Raw genomic sequence first — 21482 nt, 5'->3', positions numbered from 1 at the left:
TAGTTTGAGTCACAAAGCTGCATTCCCTCCTCGTTTTCAGAAACCTGTCTTGACATTTCAACAATGTCGGCCTGCTTTCTCATGCGGAGTGGTGGTCTGCGACCCTTCTAGCTCCAGGTGGGATTTATAAAACCACCTTTGCTCTATCTGACGGCGGTGACCGAGACTCTTGTCTGTTGCATTCAACCTTTTCCCTCGGCTGCACTCTGTTTAACACACCCTTTCAGCCACTAAAGTTCACTTTTCTTCCTCTGTCTCTCCAACTTCTTTATCTTTCATCATCTCTCCTCTGCTGTCTGCCTCTGCCTTTCTCTAATGTGTCTCTGTCTTTTCTCACCTCCTCTATGCCTCCATTATTTGCTCTCATCCTTATCATTACCCCCTTTTTTATTCAAAATCAGACGGATGATCCTGACAGTCCTCATTAATTGTGTATGATAGCGTTAAGTCTCTAAGCACTCAGATGGGTCACACCGTTTGGAAGACAGACGAGCCGATATCAGTTAATGTGACACTTTAGTGCCTTTCTGCATTAGACCAGTCCAGCTGCCCTCTCCATTTTTATTTCCCTTTTTACTCCCACCCTCCCTCCATTCCCTCCCTCCATTCCCTCCCTACCCTCTTTCCCCAGAGGACGACTGTCAGTTGCTCTTTCTCCTGAGCCATAGATAAGGAAAGGAAGGCTTCTCTAATGTGACAGTCCATAACAACAGTGGGCTGTCAAGCCAATAAACCACTCTTTGTTGCCATAAGGACAATGACTCAAGTGCATTTTGGGTAACCGCTTTTGTCAGGTCCAGTTGATTATATTTTCATAATGAACAAGCTATGTAATGCATTCTTGAGTGCCTATTTAGAGAAAAGTGTTGATAAGTTATGCATCGATTTTTATCCATCAAGTCTAAACTCAATGTAAAATGTATTCTTCTATGATGAGCAATCTCTATCGTTTTGAGGACCTGGGCCCTACCGCGGAGTTCAAAATGGCTAATAATTACAAGAGTAGTTTTGTAAATGGCAGGATACCACCCCATTAGACATAGTCCAATCCTCAGAGCCAAGAGGCAAGACAAGGTTGATTTTCATTGAAATGGATTGGTTGATGAAGCTTAGATCTCCTAGGCACTGGCTAATTAGAGATGCAAAGACCTGAGTTTATTAGCAGTATGGCAAAGTGCTTGCACTGCGGCTACAGTGAACACACCTCAGGGATATCAGTCACGTTAAACACATCCTCGCTTCTTTTACATCAGACAGCCAGTATACTGCACAGGGCTCTAATTGGATCTGCTCTCACGTATAGACGAGACAAGGCCATGATGCCTCGCCTACTCACGCCTTCGACTGAGAGCGGGCTTTATTCCATTATAACTCTATGTTGAATAATATCACGGCAACCATTTCTGATAAGGCTAAATGTAATTTATTAACCCTCTGAACCCCACGGCAATTTTTTTCTCCCTTCAGTTTTCCTCACTGTAGGCCCTCACTTCTATGGATATCTAGACGTAAAGTGAACTCAACTGTCTTTTGTGCAGTGTGACACATTAATAATGCCAACCCTTAGTAAATAATACAACAAAGTTGAATTTCTTTGATAATTTATTTTACAACAAAAGAACAAATGAAGAAAAGTGTTTAAAGAACATTTTTCTGAGTTCCCACAGTATAACCAATAGAGGAATAAAGGGGGCTCTACATGCTCCACAGGCATTAACAGCCTGCAGTTCAGTTAGAATTTCACTGGTGGTAATTGATGGCTTCCCTGTTGTGCTGAGGAGTGCAGAATTGAATGTTTTATTTGAAAGAGACGTGTAGAATGAAGTACTTCTTCTTCTTTTTTTTTTTAAGTACTTTTTGGGCCTTTTTATGGCTTTATTGATAGGAGAGCTTAGAGATGACAGGATGAGAGAGAGGGGGGGTGACATGCAGCAAAGGGCCACAGGTCCGAATCAAACCCCAGGCCGCCGCCGCCGCAAGGGCAAGGCCTCTGCACATGGGACACCCGCTCTACCAACTGAGCTAATGGGCGCCCCAGAATAAAATACCTTTGTTAAATATCAGTGTATTTTTTTTTTTATTTAAATTTTTCTTTTCTCCAATTTGGAGAATAACGGCCATATTGAAAAGCTACCGGATATATGTTTTAAATAGCCACATGCAGGTATAGCCTACATTTAAAATGTCAATAAAACAAAAAAAAATCCAAATGCTATGATCTGCTTTTCAGTCCTCACGTCGAAGTACCTTTGGGCAAGATACTGGACCCCAGTTTGCTCACGGTGGCTCTCCCCATCTGTGTGTGAGTGCCTATGCATGGTTAACGCTCCTGATGAGCAGGTGGCACCTTTGCCACCAGTGTCTGAATGTGTGTGTGAATGCGTGAATGCTGACTAGTGTTGTGAAGCGCTTTGAGTGGTCACTCAGGCTAGAAAAGCACAATATAAATACGATCCATTTATGATGTAGTATCAAACTATTTTGCTGTCATTCGGTTAGTCAATTATTGTTACACATATCCCTGACACCGTTATTGTTAATCTTTGATCTGACGCCCAATGTCTCTTCCTCTCTGCCTCCTCTTTCAGGTGTACCCGGGGTTAATGGTGACTGCCGGCCTTATCCACTATGTCCTCAACCTGCTCCACATCACAGTCCACATCCGAGATGTGTGTGTCTTTCTGGCCCCGGTGTTCAGCGGTCTGACCGCTATCTCCACCTTTCTACTGACACGGGAGCTGTGGAACCAGGGTGCAGGGCTGCTGGCGGCCTGCTTCATTGCCATCGTCCCTGGATACATCTCCCGCTCCGTCGCTGGCTCCTTCGATAACGAGGGCATCGCCATCTTCGCCCTTCAATTCACCTACTACCTCTGGGTATGTACACGGAAGACATAAACCTATAATACTGTGTTTGTTGTTCATAATAAGGCAGTGACAGTTTATATTTTTCCTTTTGTGAGGAATTGGAATATAACCCAGAAGTTTGTCAGCTTTTAAAGCAGTTTAAGTTCAAACAAATATGTCAAAGCTTCTAACCCAGTATAGAGAGCTCCGTGTGTTGTTCATTTTTTAATGGACAGGCTTTATGTTGCCAGAAAAGTAGCGCTATTTTCAATCTTACTTGGCCTCAGATGTTGAATTATTTATCCACAGCCTTGAAACTTGAAGCACATCTTTGCAGAAGATTTGGAGCCCAGGAAGCAGCCTTCTGCAATGTTAAGCCTTCACAATACTTTTTTTTTTTTTTTTCCAAGAGTAGAAAAAAATCTCCAGTCAAAGACTGAATTCCCCTCCAATTAAGTCAGGGAACACATCAGGTTATGTTTACCCTACAGGGCAGTTGACCTTGCACCATCTAATGTGTTCAGATTTATTTCTTTATTTATCTTTAACAAAACATGTATTCCAATATGAATCAAGATTCAATGTTTGAGGGAGTGCAAATCATTTTTTAAAGTGCTCTTCAACAGGCAGGTGAAGGAAGGAGCATTTCAATTGCAAGATGTCTGAAACACACTTCTCACTGAACCTCAGTGTGGCCACTCTTTTCAGTTGCATCAGCAGCCACCTTACTGCCCGCAGCTATCTTACTTTGACTGCAGCGCGTTTGTGTGTGTGTGTGTGTGTGTGTCTGTGTGTGTCTGTGTCTGTGTGGCTGTGTCTGTGTGTGTCTGCTCCGCTTTGCAAATAATTTTATCAGCTTCCCTTTCGTTCTTGTTATTGGAGTTGACCTTGACAAATATTGAGGTGTTTTTCTGTCTGTGTTGAGCTGCATCCGTGCTTTATTTTATTCATTTTTTTTTACTTTTAAGGCTCGGAACAGGATTTATGTGAAAATGAAAATGCGGTACAGAAACTGAAGATGGAGAATAACACAATATTTACAGAAAAACAGCTTAATGGAAATGGAAGTAATCAGCTTCTTCATCCGTTTAAGCAAAGATGTGGGTTAAGTGCCATGCTAGTGGACACTGTAGGCAAGCATCAGGTACTGGAGTGACCATGAGCCAGTAGAGTATCCAAAAAAAAATTTAACCATTTGCAGAAGTTGTAGTGTGTATGCCGGCTTCTCTGCACTGGAAAGACATGCAACATTTCCCTTTTCTGTCAATAAAATTGTGTTTAAATGAATAGATGCAGACAGTACAGGATGTAACTGTTGAAGGTAATGTTGTTTGTGCTGCTGAGGCTAGAGAGGATTGTTTGAGAAAAACTGCAGATACTTTAATGACAGGAAGTAATAGTTATGTATTTAGATTACAGTGGGAATACTTCTTATTCATTTATTATCATCTCATCGAGTCTATAAAAATGTCGATGGACAAAATTGCCTCATGTTCCTCCAGACTGCTAGACTGTAATGTAAAAGGTGCCAGGTTACAGTGAAGCAATTACAGTCAACGATGCACTGTGAAAGACATTCACACCTGCAGTGTTAACCTGCTCAGGAGCAGGTGTCAAATGAATATAGTTTTCAGTTAGTCCAAATTTGATATTGTAGATTTCATCAGTGTGAAAGACTAAATTGATTGAATGGAAGTGATATGCAAGGAGCAGCTTTCACTGCTTTCATTTTATTAAAACCGAGCCTGCAAGGAAGGAAACTCTCTCACTTATAGGGCCTTCCCCCATAACAAGCATGTAACAGAGAGACAATGGCTGGTATTTAAATGTTTTTTGATGTTATACTGTACAATCACCTATTGTTTACATTGGTTCACTCCTTGCAAAAGCATATATGTGTCTTATTTGCATAGATCCTGCTGCTCAGTTTGCTTTGCCAAAGGACATACTGTTTTTTTTCTCCCCCAGCTCAGAGGCTTTAGCAGTATCTAGAAAAGATTATTACATGATTGGATGCCGCAATCCTATTGGAGCCAAAGAGGGCTCATACAAATAAGCCACATGTCCGTTATTGACCAGCTGTAGCTGTGTGGTTCTAGGGAGACTTATCATTCATGGCTGGTTGGAGTCACAGAAAAATAAAAACCACAGTTCTGTTTAAACTTACATTGATTATTTTTTCATCAAACCTGCAGAGCTCAAACATGACTGCCTGTAGCACTTAAAAAAATCCCCTTCCTGCTAAAAGCAGCTCAAGACCCACAGGAGTCCCACTCCTGTGTATTTGGAGGCCATATAATGTTGCTCATCAACATTCAGGATTAATGTTCCCTCTCAGCTCATACTTTGGAGAGTTAATTGCTGCACAGCACACAGTAACAGATTCTGGCTTCAGTTAAGTCGAAACTATCCATGAAACAAATGCAAAGACATGATCATCACAGATGTTTACATATTCAAATTGAGTTTGTCTCTTGATGTTATTCACATCGCCTGTGAATGCTTAAAGACATCTCGTCATGAGGGGCTTCAAATGAAACATATTTGTTGTAGATGCTGCAAAACTCTTGATCTACATACTGTTAGGCAATTAACAAATGTAAATGGAGGTTGTTAAAACACAGTTGGAAGTGAGAGGCACTTTTGGTTTTCCATTTTTACTTTAAATTTGCAATTCAGAGTTTTCTGTTTCCGGGCAGCTATAGATATATATGTTTGTATAATTTTGCAATTTGCATATCTCATTTAACTGTCATTTGAATTCTCAATGGAAGAGTCCTCCAGAGGCAGAAATTTGCTGAAAGTAGCGGTGCCCCATGTTAGAGAGGCCAGTGAGCAGGAAAACTGGCACTCTACCCATTCTCATCGAAGGGTGTTTCAGTAAGTGAACAGAAAAGAGCTTTCATTATGCACGCCACAGGCGAGTGGATATAGTAGCTCATAGGCTATTTGTCCAATTTTTATTTTACCTTCAAGGCGTTGATCTCCCTTTATGCTCCAGCGTAAAGACATGCTGCGCGGTAGAGACTTTCATCCAGGTAAAAGTAGTGATGCAGGTATTTCGTCATGCCATGCCTCACTGCTGTTTGTCACAGTGGAACAGGCTTGGCAGTATGGTAGCCGCCGGGTTGAAATGGACCTTTTTATCTGTCCAAGGATTCAGCCATCCCAGGTTATGTCAGTTTGTCAAATTGTGCATGGATATATCAGTACATGCAGTTTCAAGGTAGTGTGTGTCACTAGGCTGAAATGTGCTTGCCGACAGCTCTGTGGCCCTTATTTGAACTCGTTCACTGTCACTGATCTGGCAATGACCGACAGTTTAGTGTCCAGGTGGCTGGCTGAGCATGCCTGTTGTGTCTACAATTTAAGTCCTGATACAACATTAAACTGCCTCCGTGTCTGTGTACCGGCTCAGCGGAGTGAAACCAAAAGCGCTTATGGTGTCACTCGCGGGGACAGTTGACATCCTTAAACATACAGTGCATATCGGGGAGCAAAACATATTTAGGGAAATGTATTGTACATGTTTATAAAGGCTTCTATATCTACAGATAATTACAAACCACAAAGAAATTGAATTGCTTTCAAGAGACGCTATGTCACCAGCGTTGCAGAGAATTTAGGAATAGATTTCAAGATTAGTAGAAGTAGTTAAGGCTAACAACCCACACATAGCGGCCATTTACACCAACATGCACAGATGTTAGCCTCAGAAAAGGAGCTAATATTGAACAAAGTCAATACAACTCTAATGTTACCATACCAACACTGAACGAGACAGTTGGCTCTGCTAATTTATGTTAGAATTGGCAAATAAAAAGTAAGGAAACAAGAGAGAGTGAGAAAACTTTGTTGAGATGTGGCATATTGAGAGAGCTCAGTAGCATGGACTGCAAACCTTGCACAGAGATGCAGATAAGTTATCTGAGTATAGGGTGAACTTGAGGTGAACTGTGTCTCTGCCATGAAATCTGGATGAACTGTATTATAGAAATAATACTCTTGTCTTTGTGCTGTTATCGGTGAGATTATGAGTGAGCGTGATCTTTTTACAATCGAACTACAGAGCAAGTAATCACTGCCTGCGTGGATGCAAATCTTGAGAACTGTTCATCCAATCTATTCCATTTGGCAGATTTGTTGTTGTGGACCCAAGGAAGTACAGTGTCAAATTTGGTGCAATTTGTGCAACACATTTATTATTAATGAAGCTTGAATAAACATCGAACATCCCTCTGCACCAGTGGGGGCTCCGCTTCAGCACTCTGGCTTTATGGCTCTGCAGACTGAAGCTGGGCTTACACCTGATCTCATGGGGAAGCAGACGTAAACAAATCGGAGATTAGCGTGATACAACAACTTGCACGAGTAATGCGTTGCAATGAGAAAAATAAAAAAGCTAAAGTTTAAACAAGTCTAGATGAGTAGAGTGAGATTTTTTAAGTTTCTGTCAACAGTAGCATGCTAGCTAACGTCGTTGGGGTTCAGCTCGGACACTGCTGATGTAATCATCCAGATTTTAAGTCGTAAATATCAAAAATGTTTGATATGATCGGGGCGTGCCCAATGAGTCTGTGAGCAGCTAATGTGTGCCGAACAGCATGTTTTGAATGGGCACTGCACTACACCTTTGATATAATATAGACAACACCAATGGGAACATCGTGGCAGCCTCTGGATGTAGATCAGTTTCTTGTTTTCACAGCAGGTATCGCATTACAAAACCTTTTATTGGACATCTTGGTTTCTCAAAGGTTGACAGGAGAGCCATTATCCTTTCAGACTGCTCCCATCCAATCATTTTTTTTCCCTTAATACATCTCAGGTGTTTTCCTTCTGCGTCCATCTGAAATCACTTTTTAATTCTGCCGGACTCATCGGAAACTGCCGCCATAACCATTTATCCCAGCAGGAAATGTGTATTAGGGACCTCTTTGTCTCTGCACCATTAAGATTGCCTCTTGTCATCTCGTGCGTGTGATCAATACATCTCCATGTGAGGCAGGTGTTCCTCGCAGCAGCCATCACTGCCTCTCAAGGTGATGTGTCATCAGTGAAGCAGTGCCATCGAAAAACTCCTCATCCACTCACCTAGCACCTCTCACGTCCTCTGTTCTATTTGCCAAGGGCCCTGAAAAACAATCATCCAAGCCATGCTCCACTGCTTCCCATTATCAGTCTCATTTACCCACATTTGTCTTTGCGTTTTCCTTTCCTCCTCTCCATCTTTCTTCCATCTCGTCTCCCGCTTAATTGTCTTTGTCTTCTTTTGTCCCTGCCATTGTTTTGCTCTCACCACGTTCTGCTTTCTGTCTCTTCGTTCTTGTTCCCCCTGCCTTGCTTTCTCTTCCTATATCTCATTATTGCTCATTCCTGTCTTCCTGTCTCTTCACCCGCGTCCTCTCCACCACGCGGCAAAAATGCACAAAGCCATTCTCTCAAGTCTCAACCCAATCTTCATTATCCGACTCCTTCATTTTATCCGCTAATAACCCATTCAACTCCGCTCGCTTAATCTCAGTGTTTACCCCCCCTCCCAACACACACACACACCCTCCCATAATCTATAATTGAATCCTCTCACACCCAGGAGAGCTGCTCTTTTTAACACCATAGCTCTACGCAACATGAATGTGTGCACACACACACACACACACACACACACACACACTTGTACTGCCTCCCTCCCTTGCTCGAACCCCAAGCACCATGCCTACATTGTTGTAACAGTAATTCCACTCTTTCTCTTGGCTCACATTTAATTAGCTGGACTGGTATCGCACTGTGTGACTTGTGCGTCTTCACAAAGAGAGTTTCGGCTGGGAGGGCAGTTGGAGGGGGCGGGTTGAGGCACCAGTTGAACACGGTTTGCACATGCTTCTGAAAAGACAACACAAGGCTGCGGGCTAGCTTTGGGCCAGCTTGAGTGGAAATATTGTCTGAGGAGAGGAGGCAGCAGCTTGTACAGTATCTGTTGTCATCCTAATCTGTCACTGTGCTTGTTTTCACTTGTAAACAAAGGAAGCAACATGGAGCCATTTATGAGGAAAGTGTTTTTGTGGCTGTGCCTTTTGGCAGTATACACTCAGTTGCCAGTTTACACCTAGCTAATACTGATGCAGTTTATTAAACAGCCCTGCATTGAATTTTACCTTATTGGCATTCAAAAAGTAAAGTTTTAGAGGTTTTAGAGAAGGTGTTTATTTAACTTCATGGTCATATTGAGGCTGCAGTGTGTGGAGCTGTTTAAATAGTCAACATCTTAATGTTTGTGTGCGCAATAGTTACGCTGGAAGATGAACGATGTAAAGTAAGGCAAATCAGTTCAAACACACCATGCTTTAACAATTTTGTTGCTTGATGCAAAAGGAAAACTCGCACAGTTCTCATTTTCCATGACTAATCTACAAGAGAGGTCTGTCTGATATTACATAATTTAATCTGATTTAAGGGTTCCTGGATACATGGGAATTTGTTGCTTGTGAGTGACACGATGGCTCTGCATGCACAGCGAACAATCAATCACAATCATTATTGATCTATTTATCAACAAAAGCAGACAACAAAAATTGAACCTTTCAACCTTTTATGAAAGGAGTATTTATTACAGACTGTTGTATTGAACTGCATTAGATTGAGCTAGATGTACCTAATAAACTGGCTACTAAGTGATAAAATAACTAAATAACAACTTGAAATTTTTCTTTATTTTTACAGAAGTAGGTCAATACTGTATATTTTCTTTCAACCCGTTGCTCCAGAAGACCTTTGAGCGACTGACAAAAGTATAGGAGCTGATTCTGTCAGTCAATCCTTCATTGTATGAGTTGACTCATGTAAACGAGTGATCTGTCAGATCTAATCTACTTCTGCAGTTGTCACACTGTGCACTCAGCTGATGAAACTCAGTGACAGAAAATGTAGTTCTTCGTATAAAAACTCAGTTACACTTTCAAAAGAGCAAAGTGTGTCTTCACACTGGACTTAAACACACAGTGTAATTTCTGCCAATATGGGGTCTCTCAATCAAAACAATGAAAACAAAAGACACTTTTGTGAGATTGTCAGAGTTGTTGTCCCCACTGTCAAACAGCCACCATTGCTGTTTAAAATCAGACCTGACTAAAGCGAAATGTAAAATGTTCACACATTGGGTAATAACGTTTTCTTCATATTATGTTTCATCACATTCCCTGACTTCCTTCCTCACTATCTGATGTATTGTGTAATGTTTCCCTGGAAGCTGTAGCAACAGTAAGTAATGCAAGTACATAACCAAACTAAATATACAACAATGGTGTTGTTAAGTACAAAACCAGGAGTAATTTGGGCTATAATTGATGTTGGGGTCTGGGTGAACAAGTAGACAGACAGTATGTACTTCAGACAAAATTGAAAACAATCACCAAGCACCCCATCTACCCTAGAGAAACACATCTCATCTGACTGGGGCTGCAGTCCTGTGAGGCCGACCTAAAGAGAGCAGCAAGCCCCTAAAATGTGGCCATTTCCCCATTCCACAAACAAATATTCCACCTTCTTATAGGACAGAAATATATAATTAGGTCACTGCATACCTACTTACTGTGGCCCACCTCAACAGAGTACTGCATGAAGACAGGTTATTCTTGTCTCAGGTATTTCTGCATGCGCCTATAGTATGAAGCTGTGTCAGTGTGCAAGTGTCTATCTGTGCAGTTGATTGATTGGTGGTGAATCCAGGGGTCTGTCTGTGACGCTCTGCTGGGTATGTGGGCGAACCCACCTTGGTCCAGCGATCATCGATTCTCCCTCATCAGCAAATCTCAACCATTGCTGGATGCAAACGAGCTGCTTGACAACCCCCCCTGTCCTCCCTTGTCACTGACTCTCGTAGAGTTTGATGATTTGAAAGGTCACTGTTTAATGCAGCTTTTATTGTGTTTATAAATGTTAATGCATACACTTGCCAACTTTATCAGCCTGTGGTGAGGAATGAGAGCTTGTTTACAAGATGTTTTCGTTGGTCTTGTCTGAACCGCTCTCCTCTCATCCTCTCAGCACAGCTGTGCTTCCTTATCGACTGTGATCGTAAAAGCTCTGATCATTAAACGACTTTCAAAGATACACAAAATGTGCATTTTTGTCTCTTTTTAACCCATGTAAGGAGTAAATACAAGGTGTTACACATTTGTAGTTTCGACTATATTTCTTAACTTGCTCTAAAGTCTTATGATTCACAATGTAAAGACCACTTTTAATGAGGATCTAGTGTTGAAGTGTGGAGCCATAAAAACAATAGAATGAATCTTTAGTACACAGGACAGCCTGCACCCACGCCAGACGGTAATTGACGGAGAGCACCTCGTCATTATCACAGAAAATGTGCAGTCTTTACTTTCTAGTGTCCCTGAAACAGAAACCAGTGGTCTCATGTCTTCTTTGATGTGAGCTAACACACTGCTGTGACTCCTGTATCATTTTGTGCTTCTTTTTCTTTCTCTCTCGTAGGTGAAATCGGTGAAGACAGGCTCTGTATTCTGGACCATTGGCTGCTGTCTCTCTTATTTCTACATGGTAAGACTATTCTTAATACTGTGGAGCACAACAGAAAATATTAGGCTCTTTGAGTACCACCATTATGACCAATATTAAAATACAGTAGTGTAGAACTAGTCTATTTGGCTTACTGTGCTGCTTGCCCATCCTCAGTTCACTGTCATCACGTTCAGTTTCAACAGGGCTGCTCAAAATACATAATGGATATTTCATGTTTAGAGCCAAGTTTGTAGTGTTTTTCATTGTACCTCCACCAACCATCTTGTAGCCTGTACTCTAGTGACTACAGTACAAACCAACCTTGGCTGGATTAGACTGATGTGACTTACGCATCTCTTCTTTAGCTGAAAATTGTAAGTCAAGAACAAAATATTCTGCTCTGCAGTCTCCTCAAACAAAGTAAAATGTTAATTGAGCTCATATATCCATTTAGGACCTGACATTTGTCTTTTTTTATATGCTTATTCATGATTTGATTTATTTAAAAAAAATGTATGTGTACTTTTGGCACATTTCTCTTTTTATTATATGTAAATATGTGATGCATTTATGCACTTTGCTGCTACGCAAGTTTTTGAGACAAAAACCGTGATTAAGTTAATTGTGTAGGGTCCGTTTAATTTAGGTCATCATCAATTCTGTGTCTAATTCTGATAATTGGTTCCAGTTCTTATCGAGTCTTTTCCATTTCTTGTCCCATGGATCAAATCACAGTGACGTTATGCTAACAGTAACACTTATGGGAAAACAGCTGGCGGTTGATTTGCAATGCAGAAATATGTGAAATTGGCAAACTTATTCATTTAAGTTGTCATTTTCAGCCATAACCGTAATGCAAAGTTTAAAGATACATCGTTTAACATGGTGATCTGACCTATCTAACATTTCTACTGTGCTTATTTTATGTGCTATACTAGTTTGCTGGCATCAATTACTACCCAAAACAGACGTCTCGTACTAACTACTAGTTTTGAGTAAACTCGAGCTGTCATTCCTTTTGTCTCCAACGTAATGTTAGTTTTGTTAGTAATAAGAAATTAAAGCATCGAACATGCATGTTTAGATGAATGAGATGTATTCACTTTGAAATAACATGAAAAAGGTAATCAAATTGTACTTAAGGGTTTTTGTAAACAAACATTATGACTGGTTCATTATTTCAGCCAAGTATATGACAAGCAAAGTCTCAACATGTTTGTGCTGCTATAAACAATCATTCATCCTAAGCTGCAAGGCTGAATCTTTAAAGTTAAAATGTGAAATAAATTATGCATGCATGAAGAACCTTCATTTTTTAAATTGACTATACTCGAGTTGAAGACCTTCGCACCAGCCGACTCTACAGTACTTTAATTACAAGAGTGGGCATCAAAAACATTCTCACACAGCGCTGCAGGAAAGGCTGTGTCATGTTAGTTGGACTTCCTCCCTACAGTGAAATTGTTGTGAGTACTTGCAACTGTCTTTTGTAAAGCACTAGCTCTGGCTCTGTTTTGCCGTTTTGTTTTCCTGTTTTTAAACAATATAGCACTAAATCTAAACACTGCACAAGCTAACCAAAACACAGAAGTTTCCCCGCCAAATCTCACTTTATATTTGGAGCTAGTAACCAATTCAGAACTAATTCTCGATAATTAACTTTGCTCCTGAGATGATGCCATTGGGGCATTTGTCCTCTGCCCAGCTTAAACATGGCAGTGCATGGAAAGGGGTGGAAGTCATTGAGCCAGTGTTTTCTGCATTATTTATGAATTTGGGCAAAAGCCCATCAGGGGCTCCATGAGAGAGATGAGATATAAAAGACGATCCAGGCAAACTGCCTCAGCGACAGATTGTTTGTATGTGTGTGAGGGAGCATGATCGCCTATGAAAATCTCCAGCTTCTTGCTCATTTCAGGCTTAATCTCTGGTGGCCGGCAGTGAGACAGATATCAAATGAAACAGATTACCATATCCAGCTTCATCGATCACACTGGGCCACAGCATCCGGAGAGGAGGAGGAGGAGGAGGAGGATGGTAGAGAGGATTCGAGAGAGGATAGAGGGCAGCTATGGAAAGATGAATAGAATAGGAGACAAAACAGAGGCCGGAGATAGGCCGAGACAAAGGAATGGAGAGAGGTGTGGAAAGATAAGGATAGAGGGAACAGAGAGATGGAGAGAAAGACAGAACGATAAGACAGGAAAGAGAATGTGATGTGTAACTTCCGCACTGTTCTAGTCGGCAGCAGTGGGAACATTGAGTCTTCTTCTTCCTCATTACTGCTATCTTTCCTTCACACCGTTTCTTCCCCTCTCCTCAGTGATGTGATATTCCTCTGTACTGTGTCTGCAGCCCACCCACTGGTGCAGATGAGACCACTGGCAGTGAGCAGCAAGCTAGGCTTGTATGTGTCCATGAACACAACCAACCTCCTGACCGCCCACACGGTCTCCTGTTGGTCCTGCACACAAGTATCACATGCACTCATTGACCCTTCCCTACTGTGGTCTTTTTTTTACCGCCCTATCACCTTACACCATCAGTTTTATCAGGATATAGCCAAGGCCACATTTTTCCATAGTGCTTAATCGAATGTGACACTCGTAAAGGAGATAGGGAGACAGAGAGGGAGGTCCCCTGCCTGGATATTGGCATAATCAGAGAAGAGAGGACAGAGAAGGATGAGATTAAGAAGAGGATCAGAGCATCAGGACCCCAGTGATGGACATGAACCACAGGAACCATTCTGCTTTGCAGCACATCATACCCCTTTCATCCCTCCAGGGGTGAGGGTTGCGTGGGATGAGGGTGGAGTGAAGGGGAAAACCGGAAGGATGGCTAAATCAGAGGCATGAATCAACTGCTATTAATTCCCAAAGCTTTGGGTGACTAAACCCACATCGGTCTCCCAAGCAGAACTACCTGTAACATAATTTCATGCCAAAAGCTCTAAAATAACATGTCGAACATTGTAAACATTATCCACCTTATTCCAAATTCACGATACCTTGGTGAATTATGGGCTCGACTTGTCACTCAGCCAAAACAGCAGGTCTCTAATCCTCTTTCTTAGAGTGACTGCTTTCATTTATTAATGAGACCAAGGTTATTGACTTTATCAAGTGAATAGTTTCCCTAGTAACCTCCCTAGGAAACATGTTGGATACCTGCCTAATATCAGCATGTTAACATTGTCATTGTTGGCATGTGGTTAGCATTTAGTTTGTGGCTGTAGAACTTTAGACTTGTTTAATTAAAAGATAAAACTGCAGCTCTCATTGTGGTTAGAGTGAAATGCAAGCAGTAGTCTGGCCTGTGTCCAAGGTATAGCTGTGGGGCAATCACCATCTGACATCTGTGTAGACGTGCTACCTAACAATGGAAACTTCTGCAGAATCACAGAGCAGTCTGATGTAACTGCAACCTTTCTTATGACCCTTGATCATTAAGTGTCTTAGTTTTCATCTTAAAGCCTTCTTAATGAACTAGAAAATCACTGCTGGTATCAGAGAGGGCACAGCGAGTGAATAAACACAGAGAAACAGAACAAAATTCATAGTCTTTTGCCCAAACAAACAGACTGAAGCCCAACAAGAGCGCATGGACAGGCTGCAAACACTTGTGCACACACATACAAATGTTCGCACACACAGTATAAACCCCTTCTCCCTGCTGTGTTCTCTATATCCTCTTCGGAGTGCCCCGGAGGTCACCAGATAAGCCCCGTATGAAATGCAGAGAGCGATAACGGCTAAAAGACTTTGCTCCAAACATTTTCTGATTCCTGCCCTCAGCTGTTAGCTCGTGGCTTGGGCAGAGGGCTTGCTGTTAGAACCGTTATTTCAAATAGAGCTTGTTTTTGTGCACGTACAGACACACACAGCTTTGGTTTTTGTCATGGGCATTCATCTTTGTATTGTCCTCTAATGTTACCAGATGGCTGATTTCTCCCATTCGTTTTTTTCCACCAGTTAATTGTGCGCTCTGCTGGCACGACCATCTATTCTGTTAACTCCAAAAGTAAATCTGCTGTGTTCTACTTTAGAGTTTGCTGAAAAACAGATGCTAATACCACCTTCACATCATGTCGTAGTTTCCTTACTTACCATCTCACCTCGTCACATCAATTGTTAATATAATGACATTTCCATTAGCCTCACCTGTACTAAACCTGTGTTTAGAGCTAATTTGGAAATGTCCGCATGCTGACATGTATATATAAGATGGTGAAAATGATACCTGCTAAAAATCAACATGTTAGCATTGTCATTACAAGCAAGTTAGCACACTAATGTTTAGCTCAAGGCACTGATGAACAGCCTCAGAGAGCTGCTAGCATGGCTGTAGACTCTTAGGCTATTTTCAGACCGCCAGCCAAGATCCGTTTTTTGGCATATCCAGATTGTTTCCAGATTGATTTTTAGGAAGTCTGGACAGCAAAAAATACAAACCACAGTTGAAGGGGGATGGAAATGCCATTCATATTTTGAGGTGTATTTGTGTTAGGGTTAGTCACTTGCAGCGCAACACACCACAATAATGTAAAATCCAGTGACGGAAGTGCATCAGAGCGTGATTGTTTGATGATGGATCTATATTTCTCATGCCTTTTGTGTTGGAAAGCCGTTGTTACCAGCATACGTAGTAACTGACACTAACTTCACTACTACAACAACCCATGCTGATATGCTGGTGGTGTGTGAACGCACAAATCCGAGCAGATCAGAGCGGTTGCAAATAACAGTGCGGACACTCCGTCTTGCATATCTGATTTGAGAAACGTTTTGGATTTTCCTGCGGTCTGAACATAGTTTCTGTCTTGTTAAGAAATGGATCAATTCAACTTGTTAAATAACACCAAATAGCAAACAAACATGGATGCTTTATGCAAGCTGAAGCCCATTACTGACTCAGTGTTACTTAACCCTGCTTTAATGCCAATTTTGTAAGTGGACTCTATTTTTAAGCACACATGGCACACTGGAAATTATATAACCGTAACACAAGGGTAAATGACTATTTGAGTGTATAAATTACACCAGTAATCAGAACTGCCGGTGTCTCCATTTTGAGTTTAACTGAACACTTTCAAATAGTGACCAGTGGACCATTTCCAGTCACCACCTTCCATCTTTCTGATGAGCCTCCTACTCTTTTAGCCAGTTAACCATCCAAAGGGGAAAACAAGCCTCCAAATAATGTTGACTTTAACTCTCTGAGTCAGTAATGCACCTCACGAATACCAGGGAGTCTAGAGGGATCAATATTTTAAAGAGGCTTTTTTTATAAAGCCTGAGACACAGTGGTGCTGTTGGCATGGTTTTTGTGAATCAACACATGCCATGATTTCAGAAACGTGCCTATTCACAGAACTTCACAATGCAGAGACTGAGTGACTTATTCATCTTGTCTTTGTGGACAAGTGTCCCATTGTATTGTGTGTTTCTGACTGAGTTTAACAGCTCAGTGGCAGTGTGAAAGAGCTGGTTTTACTTTGTCTCTTATTCAGACACAGCATGTTCGGTCTCTTCAGTGGGTTGTAGCCACTTTTAGCCAAACGCGGAGGCGGTATTTGAATTGGATTTTCTCAATGTACTCTTTGTTTTCCTGACCATATCATACATACTCACTAAATATTTATAAACCTACCTTGCAGATGTTTCATAGTTTTATAGTCACGAGGCCATGAGCTTTGAGCACTGTTTGCTATCCAGCTCCTCAGCCATTCAGCAACAGAGACGCAATCACCTGCCCCCGTGTCAACGCTGAAAATGAGTCTTAAATTGAAGTCATCTCTGGTATTCATTGAAGTTACGGTTCACGTGTTACTAATTGGCTGTCACCATCTGAGAGAACAGATGCAAAGCGGCTGCCAAAAGATGATTGCACCTAACCATTCAGCAAGGAGCCCATTTAGGTGTTTTTCTTTCCGTCTCTGTCTCCCTTAATGTCCCACATTAATACTTTTATCAATTAGACATGATGTGCTCCTTTTTCCTGTGATTGCACGAGTGTAATGAATGCTCTTTTTATCAAACTCAGCAGGTGCAATGGGGCTCTTTCTGACAAGCTTCTTCGCAAAGGAGAACACAATTTGCATATACGCAAACCCCTTATCCCGTTTAATTCCACCTCAATCTATTCTGTTGCTTTGTTTCACTTTCCAGCACGTTTTTTTTCCTTTCTCCTCTGTCTTGCTCTCTTTCTCTGAACACTCCTTTTTTTGTATTCTTTCATTCTTTTGCTTTGCTCTCCTCTTTGCCTGTCTAGTGCTCTTACCGTTTCCATCTGCCCTTTGCAGTAGTCAAGTAGAGGCAATTGAAAACTTGTCAGGGATGTTTTTGTAGAGTAGTTTTTATTGCCCCCACATCCAGCGTTGTGAATACTTAGCGGACCTCAGTAACGGGTGAGGTATAATTTTAGTGGAGCTTTTTAAAGTTATTGGTGCGTCTCACAATTTTACGTCTAACATGTAAAGTATGATTGCATAGTTTTTATAGTTTCTATATAAGTCTGTTTTTTTATAGCTTTGTGCTTGTGTCTAATGGTGAAACAGCAGCAGCAGCAGGATGTTTTTACAACCGTTCTTGAACGATTATACTGGAGGTGTGAGAGGTGATCTTTGTGCAGGGGTGTATGCATGTAAGAAGGGCTGCTTGTATGTATCTACTACTATCTTGATTATTGACTTTTTAGACATTTTTAACTGAAAGTTACAATCATTTGATGGGTGAACGTTCGAAAATGTTAGGGTCGAGACATTTAGAAGACATAATCTAAGACCTAAATTGACAAAGTAACACCAAGTACAGCTCAGTGATCTAAAATGAAAATAATCATTAGTGGCAGCCCGAGAGTAAATTAATTCTGTTCTTTGAGGGCAGTGGTACAATCTGAATTTACGCTTAAATTAGAAACCTGATTCCAGTAAACCCCTTGAGTGTTGCCAGAGGTTAAACATTGATTGTGGTGGTCGACCTTTTGGGAGATTGAGGACTACAAATGGCACTGAATTCACAAGCTACAGTTACTTACAATTGCACATGAATGCACCATGAAGCAAAAAAAAAAAAAAAAAACACAACAAAGACTCGTGTGCATGGGGGACCCATTTGGGGTTTGCTGCCTCAACTAATTTGACATATTGCTGCTGTTAGAAAAAAGGCATCTTGCACACTGCAGGGCTTCAATATTCCAAATTATTTAGTACACCAAAGTAGTGACGCTTCAAGCAAACATGCTCTTCATCAGAGCGTGCACGGCACCATCTTACATACACGTGAGGAAAGTGATCACGTGAACAGAAATAAACAACAATGTGCATATACAAACATACAAATGATACAAATATGCAAATGATGTTGCAAATAGTCCCTGATAGTGACATGATATACATAAGTGTTGCCTTCTAAGACAAATAAGTTCACGATTCTATACGCATTGATCCGAACAAGGCTATCCTAAAAGAACAGTGCATGAATATCTACAAGGCATCCCACACTAGAGGAAATAGGCATGATACAGCAAAAAATATACAGTACTATATAATGAAATGTATCATCATCTGTGAAGACCATGTGTCTCCAAAACATCCAGAAGGTTTTTAAATGTTTATTTAGCTGACGAAGCCAGAGGAAAGAACCGCTAATCCCCCAGTTTATTTAAAAAATAAATAAATAAACAGATAATCAGGGCTGCACAGTTAATTGAAATATTATCAAAAGCTAATATGTCCAAGTGTAATATCCAAATCGCAGAAGCTGCAATTTTTTGATAAAGCCAAAATGCGTAACAAAACAGTATTATAATGAAGCACTGTAGCGCCGAAGAGATGTTCTGACCTACAAATCTTGTTCTCCAGATGTGAGAAAACAAGTTTGTTCGGCACAAACCCCAACAAATGTCACATCATCAGGATTTTAATTGTTTTTCTCAGTGTAAATTATTAAAACATTAGCCCCATTCAAACTGCCCTTTCAGTGCGTGAATCACGCGCCAATACTCCGCCTCGCCGTCTGTGTGAAAGTTACAGATACGGAGAGGAGGGGGGCAGTTTCGCTGCAGCTCTGATCCACCTCCGGAGGTAGTATCAGAGCAGCAGCAGAGGCGAGACGGCGTCTGCGTGAATGGAAAAGCCGTAGGCGCGGATCAGGGGTGTGACGATGGTGTTCACGGTCTGACAGCTAAACAGATCCTTCACTCATCAAATAAAAGAGAAATGTCCCACACTTCAACCCACAAAGAAAAGTTACAGGACCAAACAACAGTAATGTGGTAACTGGTAGAGTCTCTGGCAACTTAAAATACCGCAGTTATACGTGGAAACGTGTCTGTCATCCTGTATGAAACGACACACTGGAGTGGCTTTAAGACTGCGCTGATTGGTTCAGCCTTCGTTGCAGCGGTAATGCGTCTCTGTGAAAAGGGATTGTGATGCAAAAATTATCACCACCACTAATTGTGAATCATATCACAATCTCAATATCTGTTTAAAAACAATCACAATAAGATAATTTTTTACCACATCAATGCAGCCCTCATTAAAATAGAGACATGTTTTTTATTGGACAGCGACATAATGAGAAACCTATGGTGTCTCAGCTGGAGTTGGTTTCGAGCGGCTCCCGTCACTGAGGCAAACCTGACATCTTTCCTGGAAAGCTAATTTGTATAATTTTAACAGGAAAGCCTTCAATCAGCAAGATCACCGCCTTCGAGGCAGTCAGACAAAATGTAGAATAATTGATCATATGAGCCAGTAGTTTTTAAATGAAGAGTGTTTTAGATAAAAGGATTTCATCAGTCCTTATCGGCTGACTGACATGTTCTGTGTCTGTGTGTGTTTCAGGTATCCGCATGGGGAGGATATGTGTTTATTATCAACCTGATTCCTCTGCATGTGTTTGTGCTGCTGCTGATGCAACGCTACAGCAGAAGAGTCTACATCGGTAAGCTACACACACACACACACACACACACACACAAACAGAAGCACAAGCAATTAAACCAGACAATAACTTTTAGTGTGTGACTGGATGTTAAAAACTCCCCCACAAAATGTACAGTAGCTGAGATGGAAACTGACTGCACCTCCAGTCGGCTCCCGTTAGAATAGAAATGTACGCTATAAACAGACAAACCACCACTCCTTCACATGTGTCTCCCAACATCGTTGCCCAGGAATTTAACCCTGAAACGAGCTCAAATGCCCAGTCACGCCTGTGCTCATCTCTTGCAATCGTAAGCATTCCATCATCAGCAGTGCAGACATCCAAACCACCCACACACCACTTAACAGTAAATGCAGCCACCTGCTACCTGATCCTCTTTTATATTTTTTTTTTTCCAAACACCAGAGGCAGAGCACTGGGGAAGAGGATAGCCTTGTTACTCCACAGAACATCCCAGTTTCATGGAGCACGTGGCAGCTCAGGCACATTATCCGTTGGCTCAGTCAGTCAGACCCTCTGCCATCCACACACCCTCTGTCAGCTTAGTCGTGAGCTCGCGTCAGGCACTTCTGTTGCGGTTGAGAAAAATGATACCATGTCAAGTATCATTTATACATGATTATATGTTCTACTCATCGTAACTGCAAAGCACAGTCTTTGAGAGTGCTGAGAATAAATGATGACCTCCTCACGGTGAGAGGGATTTGACCTACGTCTGCTCCGATTCTTCAACGATGAAATTGAAATGAAATTGTACTTGAGATGCCGTCTGATGAAGTGTAAAAATTTCAACTTGTCTTCATTGTTCTTCAAGAAATATGCAGCCAGAGCTCGATCCGGCGACCTCATGCACCTTTTGGTGGCAAAAGAGTTCGGATAAATTCAATCGTAGACATATTCTGTTGAAAATGTTCGGTCTCCTCACATTCTCTCCTCATTACATCCTTGAGCTCCTCGTTCCAGAGCCAGGTCTCTCAGTCATAACGAAGGAACGCGCGAAAAGGAAAGAAAAAAGAAAGAGAAAAATCCGGGTTTAATAAAATGCCTCGCAGTCTATGTTCCCTCACAATTCATCTCCCTCTGTCTTGAGTCAATAGCAGATGTGTGAGAAAGAGATTGCTGAGGGCGGTCACAACTACTTCAAAAATGAGGCACACTCTTC

At 41.5% G+C, this 21482-nt stretch overlaps 1 protein-coding gene across 1 annotated transcript in view; it reads left to right on the top strand.

The window, feature by feature from the left end:
• Positions 1 to 21482, top strand: part of LOC311273352 (dolichyl-diphosphooligosaccharide--protein glycosyltransferase subunit STT3B) — an 87823-nt gene that overhangs the window by 43717 nt on the left and 22624 nt on the right. The window contains exons 3-5 of the mRNA XM_084380361.1: positions 2589 to 2876; positions 11340 to 11405; positions 20218 to 20317. Of these exons, the coding sequence (XP_084236487.1) occupies positions 2589 to 2876; positions 11340 to 11405; positions 20218 to 20317 (454 nt within the window). The remainder of the gene's footprint in view (positions 1 to 2588; positions 2877 to 11339; positions 11406 to 20217; positions 20318 to 21482) is intronic.

Source organism: Pagrus pagrus, assembly GCF_965226575.1.
Source record: "Pagrus pagrus genome assembly, chromosome: 17".
Lineage (NCBI taxonomy): Eukaryota > Metazoa > Chordata > Actinopteri > Spariformes > Sparidae > Pagrus > Pagrus pagrus.
The sequence above is the reverse complement of the archived record's forward strand: the minus strand, read 5'-3'. Positions and strand labels throughout refer to the sequence as shown.